General features: G+C 53.9%; 1 protein-coding gene across 1 annotated transcript in view; it reads left to right on the forward strand.

The window, feature by feature from the left end:
• Nucleotides 1–4,324, forward strand: part of RIGI (RNA sensor RIG-I) — an 87,202-nt gene extending 82,878 nt beyond the window's left edge. The window contains exons 19-21 of the mRNA XM_075594713.1: nucleotides 606–757; nucleotides 1,914–2,060; nucleotides 3,250–4,324. Of these exons, the coding sequence (XP_075450828.1) occupies nucleotides 606–757; nucleotides 1,914–2,060; nucleotides 3,250–3,570 (620 nt within the window). The 3' untranslated portion in view covers nucleotides 3,571–4,324. The remainder of the gene's footprint in view (nucleotides 1–605; nucleotides 758–1,913; nucleotides 2,061–3,249) is intronic.
• Nucleotides 4,325–16,553: the final 12,229 nt, after the last annotated feature.

Genomic DNA, 16,553 nt, shown 5'->3' on the forward strand with positions numbered 1-16,553 from the left:
GAGCCTGTAACTCGGGAAGTAGGGGGTCCCTGAGGCTGAAATCAACTTTGTTCAGCTCCGGAGACCCCTGCTACACTACTGTTATGTTAGAATTTTAATAAAAACCCTGCAATTGTACGTCTACTGTATTACGGACAGACAGATCCGGACGTAATCACCCCTGCTGTGTCAATCCGAGGCGCCTTTAGGCTAAACTTGGAAGGATCAGGGGCATATATCGAAATTCCATTTCGAGATTTGTTCGAATAATGGCCGCTGCATCTGTAGCTTACTGTATACTAAAGGCATCTTCAACTAGCAGCCTGTGGCCAAACCTTGCCCACGAATGGTCTTTGACTGGTTGTTGAACTGCCTTCCCCAGCTAATTTCAATGCATCAGGCAAATAAGTGCAACATTTTAAACTAAGACACATGTAAATATTCATACCGTATGTTTACTCATGTGAATATGTATGGTACAGATGTTATAAATGCTTGCAAACATTAAATGTATAATATTTTTTAAGTCTTCTTAATTTGTAGTTACAGAGCCCTGTTATACAAGCCAGCAAAGAGAAGGTTTAACAAGCAGAAGCAGCATGTAAAGTGTATGTTATTTCACACAGGTCGAGGAAGAGCGAAGGACTGTAAGTGCTTCCTTGTGACAAGCAAACCAGAGGAAGCAGAAAAGGAAAGGATTAACATATTACAGGAGCAAGTGATGAATGATGCTGTCACCCAGTTGCAGAAACTGGAGGGAGAGGCGTTTCTGAATAAGGTAACTTTTTGTGTCACGGACAGACCATCGTAGCTGAATAGACACAGGTGGCAAAGGACAACACAGAAGAAGAAAAACCTTGTACAGTATGTCCCAAAGGAATGAATAGTGATATGTTTAAGAAGCCAAGCTGCATATTTTGTATGTGGTGCTACGCTGCATGTTACATTATGGCCCATTCACCTACTCAGGCTGTAAGGTGCCTTACCACGTAGCTCTGCTTAGTTTAGATGACCCAACATTTGGGTTATTGACAGTGGTTTAAATGAAAATCACACAAAGCCGTTCTGAAGTTGGAAAGTCTCTGACTACCTGTACAGTGGTTCTTTCTTTGTGTGATGTCTCTCTGTGTTGAGCAGGATCTTACATTTGCAAAAGTATGATTACAACGTCGTTTCTCCGCATCCAGAGATTCGTCAAAGGAAACAGACTGCAGCAAGCTATGGGCAAGGGGAAAGCAGATGCTGGCAGCGTAGTTCACTAAGGCCTGGTCCCCGCTGTCTACTGCAGCGCCCACTGTGGCGGACGCTGCAGGGACGAGATCCCTCCCCTCAATGGCGCCGGGCCCGCTGCCAGGGGGGGCCGCAGCACTGTGGCGAGAGTTGCTCCTGCTCTCAATAGAATTGAGAGCAGGACTCGTGACTGAGCGCTAAGCCAGGCCCCCGGCGGTTCAGGCAATGAGGGCGAACCTGCCGGGTGACGTCATGGCCGCGCCCCTATCACTCCCCCGCCACGCCTCCCCCCCCCTCCTGGTCTCTCTTCCTGCATGCTCACTGCAGACCGGGGAATCGGCTGCACGTGCCGGCAGTCTCGCGGGCGCGCGTGCAGCGGAGGTACTGGGGCCTCAGCCTAACACAGACTCGCTACAACTGCCCATAGCTGTCACCTTCCCCAGAGCAGTGAGAAAATGCTTTTTCTTCCTGAGGCTCTGGGAGATGGGAGTCGGTCTACAACCAGAGCATTTAATTTAGGAAGCCAACGTTATTGCAAGATTTAGTACACAGTTCTAGTGTCTGTTTTGATTCAGGAGAAGTATATATTTATTGTAGGTTGTGAGATGTTTGTATGGACCAACATGAGAGTTCGACATCGATTAAAGTATTGGGTACAGCACTAAAAATGGACAGGAGTATTATTATAATTTTTTTTCCCCAAGATCCGTCAATTGCAAAAGGAAGAAAAGAAAATTCGTGACTTTAAAAAATTGTGTGACGTACCGCAGCCAACAGAAGGAAATAAGAAGTTGCTTTGTGGGAAATGCAAAACATTTGTATGCAATACAGATGACATCAGAACCATACAGGTGAGTTGTACAAAGCAAAATAATAAGTCCTCACTTCTGATTACCAGGGTCCTTGCAAGCAATGAACTGCTCCAGAAATGCATTACATTTAAGGTTAAAAAGCACACTCTCCCAGCAAGCTCTGAACCCCGAAACCCACCACATCATATACATATATATTTATGTCAAAAGGGGTGCTACTGAGCGTGTGCAAATGTATACAACAAAAGACAGAAAAGCCAATGCTGCATCCAATGTGACAAAATACATACTAAATAGTATATAGTTAAATACTTCAATAATAATATTCTCATGAGTAAGGGTCATTTAGTTCATCCCTTTCGCCAAAACGTTATAAGCCTGCAGCCACGTCAAGGCATAACCAAATTTGCAGGTCCTAACTAAACTGTTGAAACTTCTCTTTTACCTCTGTTGGAGGGAAAATGACCGCAGTGAATCTGTCCATACAGCAAAATGAAAAAAAACCTGCTACTTTAAAAAGGTGGGGTGGGGTGAGCTTAAACCCTGGGAGGAGGGGCCACTAACTTCCAAACAACTGATTGCCAGTTGAAAATTTAAATGAACAAAAACACAATCTCAGCAAGCTCAGAACCCCACATTTAAGGTTCTAGTCACAATTCTGTCTCTAGCAGTTTTATACTCTGGAAGTCTATAAAACAAGTAACAGCTTTAGGAGGTCTGTTCATGTTGCTATGGAATTGTTTTGTTATAATTTGTTAACTCATTTTCACTCTGTGTTATTTCAATGCTTAATGAATGGACCCCATGGAGATTGATTTACAGAGACCTGGCTTAATAGCATTGATAGATTATTACTTTACTTATTTATTCCTCAGAAGCATAACACTGCAAGAGCTAGAGCAGGAATACCCACAGTAAGGCTATTGAATTGACTTACTCAGGGTTGTAAGCCTAATACCCAATTATCATATAACGACATTGCTATGTCCTGTTTTGTAGTATGTGATGAAACCCTAACATATGAATGTCTCTCAACAGTCGTAGGGGCTTATTCTATATGCACCAAAGCAGCCACAACTCCCCATGGAGTCAATAAGGAATGTCAGTCAAAAACAGCCAGATCATCTGCTTCTGGGGATATAGAGTAATGTCTGTAATATGCACAGCATAAACATCTGTGACTTTAATATTCTGAATGTTACATTGATATGCCTTCTCTTCCACACAGGGGAGTCACCACACAGTGATAGATAAATACTTTAAGGAACGGTACATCACTAAACCCCATCCCAAACCAAGAGGTTTCCAAGGATATACAAAGATGTTCAAAATATTCTGCAAGGAACCAAAGTGCATGCAGGATTGGGGAGTCACTGGCATCTACTTAACATGCTCAAACATCCCACTGATAAAAATCCTCAGCTTTGTGGTAGAAAATGCAGAAGGAACTTCTCAAGAGTACTTCTCCAAATGGGTACAGGTTAATTTTACAATGAAGGAATTCAGTACAGAGGACATATCAGAGTCACTCTCTGCTAATACAAAGTAATTTAATCCTCATTATCAGATGCATAGGATTTACCCATCAACTGTATTCACATTTTCCTTATGTGCTATTAGGTTCCGAGAATTGATTACTGCGTTGTTAGCAAGTCAAGTACAGTAAATAGAACTTATTGCTTTTTCAATGAGGTGTTAAGGACTGCACAGCTTATCGAATAGTGGTGTTAGTGCAGCTACATTTAGACGCCTTACATTACTTCTACGTCTGCATAATAAAGTAACCCAATAGCCACAGATTACAAGGTACTATACTGTACAACAAACATCCAGGTCCTGCTAATGTCATTCCCATCAAGTGTCTTCTTTTCAGTATGGATGGAATATATTTGGTTTGAATTCTACTCAATACATCTGAAAGTTTTCAATTCCTATCTATGCCACTGAAAAAGTCATCACTTTCTTAATCCCTACTACACGATGTTCTGGTTGCTACTAGTCTCAGGCCCATCAATCCATATAGAGACCATAGATGTCAAGCAGATGCAGGAAGTGTCTTTTATTACAATTCGCAATGCAGTCTCTACTTCACCCTCATTTACGACCTTATTCAATAAGGTCTAAAGCGGCTGGTCGCGAAAACTGTTATTCTCGTCAATTTGCTGTTTTTGGCAAATTACTTCTGATCTTCTTCAATAAGGGCCTTTTCACGCTAGCATAAACCTACATGAATTATTGTTGTATTGACGTATGATTTTTAATAGCTTTAGCTCATTATTATATTAAACAAGGTTTGTAAAGTCTGATGTCTTATTCTTTCTGCATAAAACTGTTTTGTTTATTTAAGTTTCAAGCATTGGTGTGTTCTTCTCCTGTGCTTATTAGTAATTGGCTAGCGGGCAAACAAAATGACCTTGGCCAAGAATGTACCTTACATAGCTTCTTTTAAAAATGATAGAATATACATTTCTATAATAATAATAATAATAAAATACACCTATTCTAATTTAATGATATGTTGAAATAAATTGTTATGACCAAAATCAGTCAATTGGATAAAATTGCTGCATATTTACTAGAGATGGGCGGACTGGTCTGAATCCCCTTCCCGAGCTTTTCAGGCAAAAATCGGATCCTCACGTTGAAATCAGATTTCATCAACTCTAGCCTTTCTGAATTCTTTAAAACAGCGTTTCCCAAATGGTGGGTCGCGACCCGGCACCGGGCCACAGCACCAAAATTGCGGGGTCGCAGCGAGGCTGGCCGCGCGGTGTCTCCCGTCCCCCGGCACCAAAATTGCCGGGTCGCAGCGAGGCTGGCCGCGCGGTGTCTCCGCCCCTCCCTCCCCCCCCCCGCTTAAGTTAAAAAAATGGCGGCGATTCCCCCCGCGGTCCCGCGCGCATGCGCAGGGCCCGCTCCCTTCCCTTCCTCCCCCCCGCTCCCAACGTGGGATGGAGGAGGAAGTAGCAGCTCCTCTGCGGCCCGCACGTTATGTGGGACGGAGGGGGAAGTACAAGCTCCTACTGCGGCCTGCTTCCCCCCGCGGCCAGCTTCCCGAGCTCACCTCCCATGGCACCCCCTCCGAGCCCATCTCCCGTGCCCCCAAGCCCACCTCCCGTCTCGGGCAGCAGGGGATATCAGGGGCAGCAGGGGAAAGCGTCCGGCGGCAAGGTAAGTCACCCCACCCAGTCACTGTCACCCAGTGACTCTCTCCCACCCAGTCACTGCCTCCCACCCAAGTGTCCCTGGCCCCCTCCTCCCACCCACCCAGGTGTCCCTGGCCCCCTCCACCCACCCACCCAGGTGTCCCTGGCCCCACCCACCCAGGTGTCCCTGGCCCCCTCCAAGCCCAGGTGTCCCTGGCCCCCTCCTAAGGTGTCCCTGGCCCCCTACTCCCACCCACCCACCGGGGTGTCCCTGGCCCCCTCCTCCCACCCACCCAGGTGTCCCTGGCCCCCTCCTCCCACCCACCCAGGTGTCCCTGGCCCCCTTCTCCCACCCACCCAGGTGTCTCTGGCCCCCTTCTCCCACCCACCCAGGTGTCCCTGGCCCCCTTCTCCCACCCACCCAGGTGTCCCTGGCCCCACCCACCCAGGTGTCCCTGGCCCCACCCACCCACCCAGGTGTCCCTGGCCCCACCCACCCACCCAGGTGTCCCTGGCCCCACCCACCCACCCAGGTGTCCCTGGCCCCCTCCTCCCACCTCCGTCATTGCCTGTAATTCACTGTTTGTGTCTGTGTGCGTATAGGGGAGAGCGAGTGTGTGTGTATCTGTATCTGTGTGTGTGTATCTGTATCAGTGTGTGTGTGTGTGTGTGTATCAGTATCAGTGTGTGTGTGTGTGTGTGTATCAGTGGCTGTGTGTGTGTATCAGTGGCTGTGTGTGTGTATCAGTGGCTGTGTGTGTGTATCAGTGGCTGTGCGTGTGTGTATCAGTGTCTGTGTGTGTGTATCAGTGTCTCTGTGTGGCTGCGTGCGTGTCAGTGGCTGCGTATGTGTATCAGTGCGTGTCTGTCAGTGGCTGCGTGTCTGTCAGTGGCTGAGTGTCTGTCAGTGGCTGCGTGTGTGTGTGTGTGTATCAGTGGCTGTGTGTGTGTGTGTGTGTGTGTGTGTATCAGTGGCTGTGTGTGTGTGTCTGTGCAGGCCCTATAGGCGATAACATTTTTAGTGGGTCACGAAGGAGAAGTTCAAAAATAACCGGGTCACGGAAAAAAAAGTTTGGGAAACCCTGATTTAAAATCCTCCAGTGATGCTATGATGATCCAGGGGCCATCAGGGGAGATCTGGAGGGTGAGTGAAAGGCTAGATAAACTGGGGGTGGAGGGAGCAATAAAGAAGTGAGCTGGGGGAGTGGGTGGGATGTCCAGAACCGAAAGATCAGAGAAGGGGGAGGTCAGCCAGTTGGTAAATTTTTTTTATCTAATTATAAAATATATAAAAATGTAGTCTATAATAGTAATAATCCACTCGGGACAACACATTACCTGGCCATGAATGCATGGATGGGTTAAAAACTCTTCCACACTTGGCATTAATGGCTAGGTAATTCTCTGTCCCGGGATGATTATTAAATCATGACACACATGATGTAAACCACTGGATTATAATAAACAAATACAGGATTATAATTGTTTTCAAAAGTAGTAATGCCATTTGAAAACACATTTCTCCTATAGATATAATCTGTTAAATTCCCTGGTCAAGTCTAAAAGCCCGTAACAGCACATTGACTCATGGATAACCAAAGCACTCATTCTTCCTAATAGTAAAATGTGCAGCTAACCTATACACAGTAATCCACTGGGAAAAATGAAGAAAAGGTGCCAAAAACACTAATGGAGAAGCACAGTTTACTGCAGTGTGATTGACAAGTAAGTAATACACCCACAATAATAATAATGGCAGAAGATCTTGTTGTAAGTGGCCTTCAGTTTCCTTCTCCTGTTTAGTGCTCAGCTCCTCCACACTACCACGTGTCACAGACGGCTCGGGTCTCGCACCCACAGAGCAGTGACATCACTACCGATTATTATTTATTTATCTCCCGCCCCTCCCTCCCCCCCTGCGCTCTCTCCCGGCCCCCCTTGCGCTCTATACGGCAGTGGATATTCACAGTTGAGTGCAAATAGCTGCTCGGCTATTCGCACTCGAGTGGAAATAAAATGGAAAAAAAAAAAAACATCCGAGCCAAGAATCGAACCCTGGTCCACTCTGTTGATGGGCTGCAGCATTACCAATGAGCTATAAGACTTTCTGATTCTTTTGTCGTGAATAAAGGCATTGAAGGTAGACAGAACACTCCCCTATTGACATTGACCCCCTGCATCTGTAATCAGCGCGGCTTTAGGAGCCGCTTCCGCATGCGTGCGGAGGCTTGTGGAAATGCAGGCGACAGGCAAGTTTAAATATACGCGCTGAGGGGAGCGGAGGAGCGGCCACGTGACAGCAAACATCCAATGGGGTTGATGGATTAGCCCCGCCTCCTTCCCCACCTCTGCCACGCCTTCACCACGCCCCCAAAGCACGCTCATTGCCTCACCTGTCAGGCCACAAAAAAGCACCAGCTTCTGCAGGCGAGGCAGAGCAGGAGCATGGCCCAAGGCATCATGCCCGAGTCCTTAGACTGCGGCCTGGGAGGGAGCGGGGCGTGCTGGCACACGAGCGCTGCGCCCTGCTCAGCGTGCAATTTGTGGCTAGGTGCACGCTCATCTGGGGGCGCGGCCACAACGGCACTGAGCTGGTTCGCCCTCATTAGGTGAATTGCTTACGTGACGCACTTAGAGGCAGAAAATTCAATTTTGTTTGCTCTGCAAGCGTCTCAAGCCCCGATGCTCACCCTGGCCAGACACATTATGCATAATGATGTATACCAATTATAAACTGGTAACACAAAGAAAAGTGCTTAGGCGCTACGTGCAATTAAAATACTAACAATAATAACACAATGTGTACAGGGCAGCCAGGAACACTAGCAGAACAACACCAGAGAGAACACAAAGAACATATACAAACCAGCGCCCAAAAAGAGTCCAAAGTCCCTAATAGAGTCCAAACAGATGGAAGGGATGATAATCCAAATGGTCCAATCACTGGAAGATCTCCAATCCGGGGATCCGTGACATAGGGACAGAAACAAAGAATAATAATAGTGTAATACGTAATGTTAAAATGGGACAAACAACATGAAACACATAACAGAAGACAAACATAAAACAATCAAGCTGAAAGAAAAATAACTATTTAATAAAACAAATGGAGCCTGCTGCAGCTGGTCATCAAGGGGTTAAAAGGTTTTGGGTTTTAACCCCTTGATGAGCAGCTGCAGCAGGCTCCGTTTGTTTTATTAAATAGTTATTTTTCTTTCAGCTTGATTGTTTTATGTTTGTCTTCTGTTAAGTGTTTCATGTTGTTGTCCCATTTTAACATTACGTATTACACTATATATTATTCTTTGTTTCTGTCCCTATGTCACGGACCCCCGGATTGGAGATTCTTCCAAGTGATTGGACCACTTTGGATTATCTTCCCTTCCATCTGTTTGGACTCTATTAGGGACTTTGGACTCTTTTTGGGCGCTGGTCTGTATATGTTAATTATAAACTGGGTTACGATTTATGTGCTGTACACCATTGATCTTAATCAGGGCCGCCAACAGCGGGGAGAAAGGGTACTGGTGTCCCTGGCCCCGTGGGTCAGGGGGGCCCGGCCGCCCGGGCCCCCCGCGCAGTCGGGGTGCCTGTTAATTTAAAAAAAAATCGCTGCCAAAAAAAATTGCGGTGTCTCCCTGTGGAAGCGCCGAGAAGTAGTCTGGGTTAGCTTCTGGCACGCTGGCGTGAGAGGGAGCCCCGACTCGCGTGGGAGCTGCAATGCGAGACAGGTGCTTCGTGGCCGGTGGCAGCTGCTTGTGACCAGCCCGCCGGGCCTCTCGCAGCACTGCCACCTCACCCCCCGTGTCATTCCGCTACCCCCCCCTCCCCATCGGGCCAAAACATGCGCCACCCCCCATTGCCAATGGGCCACCCCCCCCCCCATTTGGGCCAGCATCGGCCCCACCCCCGCAACACACTGGTGCACGCTCGTGAGCAGTGGCAATGGTGCCTGCAGCGGGGCTGGAGCGGGAACCTGCTGTGACCAGCCGCCGGGCCCCCCGCCACCCCCCCCCCCCTCTGCACCCCCCTCCCTCCGCATGACAGGGCCGTCCCGCCACCCACCGCAGCCGCCAGACACCCCCCGCAGCCGCAGGAAACCCCCCGTACAGCCGCCCCACCGCAGCATTGTTCCCCCACCCCCAGCACCGCCGCACCACACTCGCAGGCACCGTCGCACCGTGCCACTCCCCCCCCCACTGCAGGTAAGTCTGATTTTTAATATATATATATGTATTGGGGTTGTTTGGGGTATGTTTTATATGTATTGGGGGGGTTGTGTTATTTTTTATATGTGTTGGAAATATATGATATATTATTACACATTCCTAGTGAGAGAGACAGAATATATATATATAATATAATATACTAGCTGATATACCCGGTGTTGACCCGGGCGTGGAACGGCGGGGGCAAGGGCAGGGGGCGTGAAGGGCAGGGAGGGCAAAGGGCAGGGAGGGCAGAGGGCATAGGGCAGCGCAAGGTGGGGGCAAAAGGGCAGGGAAGGGGGGCAAGGGCAGGAAGGGGGGCAAAGGGCAGGGAAGGGGGGCAAAAGGCAGGGAATGGAAGGGTGCAAAGGGAGGCAGGAAGGGGGGCAAAGGGCAGGGAAGGGGGGGGCAAAGAGGGCAGGGAAGGGGGGCAAAAGGGAAGGGGGAGGGCAAAGAGGAAGGGAAGGGTGAGGCAAAGGGAGAGGGGAAGGGGGGGGCAAAGGGCAGTTGGAGCAAAGGGCAGGGAGGGAGGCGGGGAAAGGGCAGTGGAGGAGAGGGAGGGGGAAGGGACAGGGAGGGTGAGGAGGGGGCAAAAGGGCAGGGAGGGAGGGGGTGGGCAAAGGGCAGGGAAAGGGGGGCAAAGTGGCAGGGGGCAAAAAGCAGGGGGGGGGGAGTCAGGGACATGTGAAAAAACCCATTCCCCAGCGTTTCCTCACCTTGCACACGGCCGCACTCCTCTTCCTCCGGGTACCTGGCCGTCCTCCTCATCCACCTCGGGCTCCTCAGCGGTGTCCGTGACCCCCGGCGAGGCTGAAACGCTCCAGTGAGGAGGTGCTGTGCACCCGACGTTGAACATGCACTTCATTGGAGAGGCAGAGAGAGCCGGAGGAGCGATCTCAGAGATGGGGAGCGGCCTGTGTGAGGTGAGAGCCGCAGAGAGCGTGCTCTGTGGGGGGGATTTGGAGGGGCTGGGGGAGGGAGCGGTGTGTGTGTGTGAGGGAGAGCACAGGGGAAGGGTGAGAGCCGGGGAAGTGGTGAGAGCCGTGGGAAGGGTGAGAGCCGTGGGAAGGGGAGCGGTGTGTGAGGGAGAGCTGGGGGAAGGAGTGAGAGCTGGGGACAGGTGAGTGGTGTTTGTAAGGGTGAGCGCCGGGGAAGGGTGAGAGTCTGTGGGATGTGAGAGCCGGGAAGGGAGGCGGCCTGTTGTGAGAGAGAGAGCGTGCTCTGGGGGGCCAATGAGAGCCGTGGGGGGCGGGACACAGGGTGGGGCAGACACACCGGCAAATGAGAGCCGTGGGAGGGCGGGCAGACAGATGGACCAAGCAAATAGTCTACAGAGACTCAACAACAAGATTTTCAAATATATATATATAGATATATATGCGCACGTGTTTTTTTTTTAATTTTCCCTGCTCGCTGCTGGAAAAATCCTCCTGTTTGATTGGCGTGATGCGACTTGGCACACAGTGACAATTTTCTTTTTTTTTGGCGCGCATCCAGGCTCTATATGAGCTCGCATGGAAGCGGGCCATCCTTTTCTAAGTCTTAATAATTGATGAGCGCATCTGAGCACGTAAGTACTCTCCCGTGCCCCTCCCATGCATCTCCCATACCCCCACACGCCTCTCCCATCCTCTTATTGCCCCTCCGATGTCCCCCCCACGTGCTCCTTCCGATGCTCCCCCACGTGCCCCTCCAGATTCTCCCCCACATGCCCCTCCAATGCACCCCACATGCCTCTTTGATGTCCCCCCACATGCCCCTCCGATGTCCCCCCACATGCCCCTCCGATGTCCCCCCACATGCCCCTCCGATGTCCCCCGCGCGCCTCTCTGGGTCTCCGACATCCCCCGCGCGGCCCCTCTCATGTCTCCGATGTCCCCCGTGCGGCGCTCCCCATGTCTCCGATGTCCCCCCACATGCCCCTTTGATGTTCCCCACGCGGCCCTCCGATGCTCCCCCATGCGGCCCTCCGAAGCTCCCCCGCGCGGGCCCTCCGATGTCCCCCACATGCCCCTCTGATTTTCCCCCCACATGCCCCTCTGATGTCCCCCCACATGCCCCTTTGATGTCCCCAAACATGCCGCCTCTGATGTCCCCCCACATGCCCCTTTGATGCTCCCGCGCGGCCCTCCGATGCTCTCCCGCATGGCCCTCCGATGCTCCCCCATGCGGCCCTCCAAAGCTCCCCCGCGCGGCCCTCCGATGTCCCCCCACATGCCCCTCTGAATGTCCCCCCACATGCCCCTCTGATGTCCCCCACATGCCCCTCTGATGTCCCCCACAAGTCCCTCTGATGTCCCCCCACATGCCCCTCTGATGTCCCTCCATGCCCCTCTGATTTCCCCCTACATGCCCCTCGCTGTCCCCCCACATGCCCCTCTGATGTCCCCACACATGCCCCTCTGATGTCCCCCACATGCCCCTCTGATGTCCCCCACATGCACCTCTGATGTCCCCCCCACATGCCATTTTGATGTCCCCCCACATGCCTCTTTGATGTCCCCCCACATGCCCCTCTGAAAATCCAGTGCCAGTAAATGGAGTAAGGAGGAACTAACACACACCACCGTGACTGAGCCGCATGAGTTGGAACAGAACTCTTTGGAGCCGACATACCGCTCAGCCAGTGAGACAAGAGTTAGACAGCGTTCACACACGTGGCTTTACAACGCAGCGTGCGCGCTTTGGCGCCTGTCAGCTGGGCGATGTGAAATCATCCCCAGCAGACAGAATGATCCGACACACCCACCACGCCCCCACTTGACGCGCTCCCTTCTGACGCCCTGTCATTCAGGAGACTAGTGAGTCTGCAGCCTCCTCATTCAGTGCTGGCTATTGAAGGTGCAATCTCACCTTCCAAAGAATAAACAACCTTTGTTATACTGCGATCTGATTGCTTTCTCAGAATAATGTCACCATGCTAAAAGCAAAGATTTGGCTTCTATTGTTCCCCTGCAAATTACTTATAATCGACCGCAACTTGCTCCTCAGCAGTCGGAACAAGGCGACATCCCGTGTGTGTGTGTGTACTGCCAAGTACCCATTTCTCCCCCGCTGTTGGCGGCCCTGATTAAGATCAATGGTGTACAGCACATTTATCGTAACCCAGTTTATAATTGGTATACATCATTATGCATAATGTGTCTAGCCAGGGTGAGCATCGGGGCTTGAGACGCTTGCAGAGCAAGCAAAATTGAATTTTCCGCCTCAAAGCGCGTCACGTAAGCGGTTCACCTAATGAGGGCGAACCAGCTCAGTGCCGTTGTGGCCGCGCCCCCAGATGAGCGTGCACCTAGCCACAAATTGCACGGCCGAGCAGGGCGCAGCGCTCGTGTGCCAGCACGCCCCGCTCCCTCCCAGGCCGCAGCCTAAGGACTCGAGCATGGTGCCTCGGGCCGCACTCCTGCTCTGCCTCGCCTGCAGAAGCTGGTGCTTTTTTGTGGCCTGACAGGTGAGGCTGTGAGTTTGCTTTGGGGGCGTGGCAAAGGTGGGGCGGAAGGCGGGGCTAGTCCCTCAACCCCATTGGATGTTTGCTGTCACGTGACCGCTCCTCCGCTCCCCTCAGCGCGTATATTTAAACTTGCTGTCGCCTGCATTTCCACACGCCTCCGCACGCATGCGGAAGCGGCTCCTAAAGCCGCGCTGATTACAGATGCAGGGTTTATGGAATGTCAATAGGGGAGTGTTCTGTCTACCTTCAATGCCTTTATTCACAACAAAAGCATCAGCATGTCTTATAGCTCATTGGTAATGCTGCAGCCCATCAACAGATTGGACCAGGGTTCGGTTCTTGGCTCGGATGTTTTTTTTTTTCATTTTATTTCTACTCGAGTGCGAATAGCCGAGCGGCTATTTACACTGGAATGTCAATACGGGAGTGTTCTGTCTACCTTCAATGCCTTTATTCACTACAAAAGCATCTGTAAGTCTTATAGCTCATTGGTAATGCTGCAGCCCATCAACAGAGTGGACCAGGGTTTGATTCTTGGCTTGGATGATTTTTTTCCCCATTTTATTTCCAATTGAGTGCGAATAGCAAAGCAGCTATTTACACTCAACTGTGAATATCCACTGCGCTCTCTACCCCCCGCATCCCCCTGCGCTCTCTCCCACCCCCCGCCTCCTCCTGCACTCTCCCCCCCCGCGTCCTCTCCCACCCCCCGCCCACCCTGCGCTCTCTCCAACCCTTGCCCCTCCCGCTCCCCCTGCGCTCCCCCTGCGCTCTCTCACCCCCCATCCCTGTGCTCTTTCCAACCCCCCTCCTTGCGCTCTTTCTAACCCTCCCCTGCCCTCTGCCCCCGAGCTCTCTCCTGCCCCCCCCACTCCTGCCCCCCCACCCCTGCCCCCCCCACTCTCCTGCCCCTCCCCACTCTCCCTCCCAGCTCCCCCCGCACTCTCCTGACCCCCCCACGCTCTCTTGCCCTCCCGCGCTTTCTTGCCCCCCACGCACACTCTTGCTCCCCCGCGCTTTCTTGCCCCCTGCTGTGCTCTCTTGCCCCGCCATGCTCTCTTGCCCCCCTGTGCTCTATTGTCCCCCCCCCCGTGCTCACTTGTCCCCCCCATGCTCTCTTGTCCCCCCGCGCTCTCTTGCCCCCCCCGCACTCTCTTGCCCCCGCGCTCTTTTGCCCCCCCGCTCTCTTGCCCCTGCGCTCTCTTGCCCCCGCACTCTTGTTCCCCCCGCCCCCGCACTCTTGTGCCATCCTGCACTCGCCCCCCTCCGTCCCCCCACACTCTTGCCCCCCCACACTCTTGCCCCGCCCGCTCTCTTGCCCCCCCAAGCTCTCTTGCCCCCCACGCTCTCTTGCCCCCCCGCCCCCTACACTCTTGCCCCTCTTGCCCCTCTTGCCCCTCTTGCCCCTCTTGCCCCTCTTGCCCCTCTTGCCCCTCTTGCCTTTATTCACTACAAAAGCATCTGTAAGTCTTATAGCTCATTGGTAATGCTGCAGCCCATTAACAGCATGGACCAGGGTTTGATTCTTGGCTCGGATGATTTTTTTCCCCATTTTATTTCCAATTGAGTGCGAATAGCAACTCGAGTGCGAATAGCAAAGCAGCTATTTACACTCAACTGTGAATATCCACTGCGCTCTCTACCCCCCCTGTGCTCTCTCCCACCCCCGCCTCCCCCTGCACTCTCCCCCCCCCCCACCTCCCCCTGCACTCTCCCCCCCGCGTCCTCTCCCACCCCCCGCCCACCCTGCGCTCTCTCCAACCCTTGCCCCTCCCGCTCCCCCTGCGCTCCCCCTGCGCTCTCTCACCCCCCATCCCTGTGCTCTTTCCAACCCCCCTCCTTGCGCTCTTTCTAACCCTCCCCTGCCCTCTGCCCCCGAGCTCTCTCCTGCCCCCCCCCACTCCTGCCCCCCCCCACTCCTGCCCCCCCACTCTCCTGCCCCTCCCCACTCTCCCTCCCAGCTCCCCCCGCACTCTCCCGACCCCCCCACGCTCTCTTGCCCTCCCGTGCTTTCTTGCCCCCCACGCACACTCTTGCTCCCCCGCGCTCTCTTGCCCCCCGCGCTCTCTTGCCCCCGCGCTCTCTTGTCCCCTGCTGCGCTCTCTTGCCCCCCTGTGCTCTGTTGTCCCCCCCCCCGTGCTCACTTGTCCCCCCGTGCTCTCTTTTCCCCCACACCCATGCTCTCGTGTCCCCCCCGTGCTCTCTTGTGTCCCTCCTGTGCTCTCATGTCCCCCCGTGCTCTCTTGTCCCCCCGTGCTCTTTTGCCCCCCCCACGCTCTCTTGCCCCCCGCGCTCTTTTGCCCCCCGCTCTCTTGCCCCCCGCAATCTTGCCCCCCCCGCACTCTTGTTCCCCCCGCCCCCGCACTCTTGTGCCATCCCGCACTCACCCCCCTCCGCCCCCCCACACTCTTGCCCCCCCACACTCTTGCCCCCGCCCGCTCTCTTGCCCCCCCGCTCTCTTGCCCCCCTAAGTTCTCTTGCCCCCCACGCTCTCTTGCCCCCCCGCCCCCTGCACTCTTGCCCCCTGCTCTCTTGCCCCCCCGCTCTCTTGCCCCCCCACGCTCTCTTGACCCCCCACACACTCTTGCCCCCCACCGCCCCCCCGCACTCTTTCCCCCCCACCCCGCCGCACTCTTACCCACCCTGCTCTCTTGCCCCCCTCTCTGCCCCCCGCTCTCTTGCCCCCCCACACTCAATTGCCCCCCCATGCTCTCTTGCCCCCCCATGCTCTCTTGCCCCCCCACGCTCTCTTGCCCCCCCACGCTCTCTTGCCCACCCATGCTCTCTAGCCCCCCCACGCTCTCTTGCCCCCACACGCTCTCTTGCCCCCCCACGCTCTCTTGCCCCCCCCCCATGCTCTCTTGCCCCCCTTCCTATCTTGCCCCCCCATGCTCTCTTGTCCCCCCATGCTCTCTTGCCCCCCAACCCTCTCTTGCCCCCCCATGCTCTCTTGCCCCCCCACGCTCTCTTGCCCCCCCATGCTCTCTTGCCCCCACCACGCTCTCTTGCCCCCCCATGCTCTCTTGCCCCCCCATGCTCTCTTGCCCCCCCGCTCTCTTGCCCCCCCCATGCTCTCTTGCCCCCCTTCCTCTCTTGCCCCCCCACGCTCTCTTGTCCCCCCCATGCTCTCTTGCCCCCCCACCCTCTCTTGCCCCCCCATGCTCTCTTGCCCCCCCACGCTCTCTTGCCCCCCCACGCTCTCTTGCCCCCACCACACTCTCTTGCCCCCCCCATGCTCTCTTGCCCCCCCGCACTCCCTTGCCCCACCCCGCACTCCCTTGCCCTCCCACGCTCTCTTGCCCTCCGCACTCTCTTGCTCCCCCCGCACTCTCTTGCCCCCACGCTCTCTTGCCCCCCGCTGCGCTCTCTTGCCCCGCCGTGCTCTCTTGCCCCACCGTGCTCTCTTGCCCCCCGTGCTCTCTTGTCCCCCCTGTGCTCACTTGTCCCCCCCGTGCTCTCTTGTCCCCCACCCCCGTGCTCCCTTGTCCCCCACCCCCGTGCTCTCTTGTCCCCCCGTGCTCTCTTGTGTCCCCCCGTGCTCTCTTGTGTCCCCCCGTGCTCTCTTGTGTCCCCCCGCGCTCTCTTATCCCCCCCGCGTTCTCTTGCCTCCCAGCGCTCTCTTGCTCCCCTGCACTCTCTTGCCCCCCTGCGCTCTCTTGCCCCTGTGCTCTCTTGCCCCCGTGCTTTCTTGCCTCCCCCGTGCTCTCTTGCCTCCCCCTGCGCTCTC

This window comes from Ascaphus truei, chromosome 1 (genome assembly GCF_040206685.1).
Source record: "Ascaphus truei isolate aAscTru1 chromosome 1, aAscTru1.hap1, whole genome shotgun sequence".
NCBI lineage: Eukaryota > Metazoa > Chordata > Amphibia > Anura > Ascaphidae > Ascaphus > Ascaphus truei.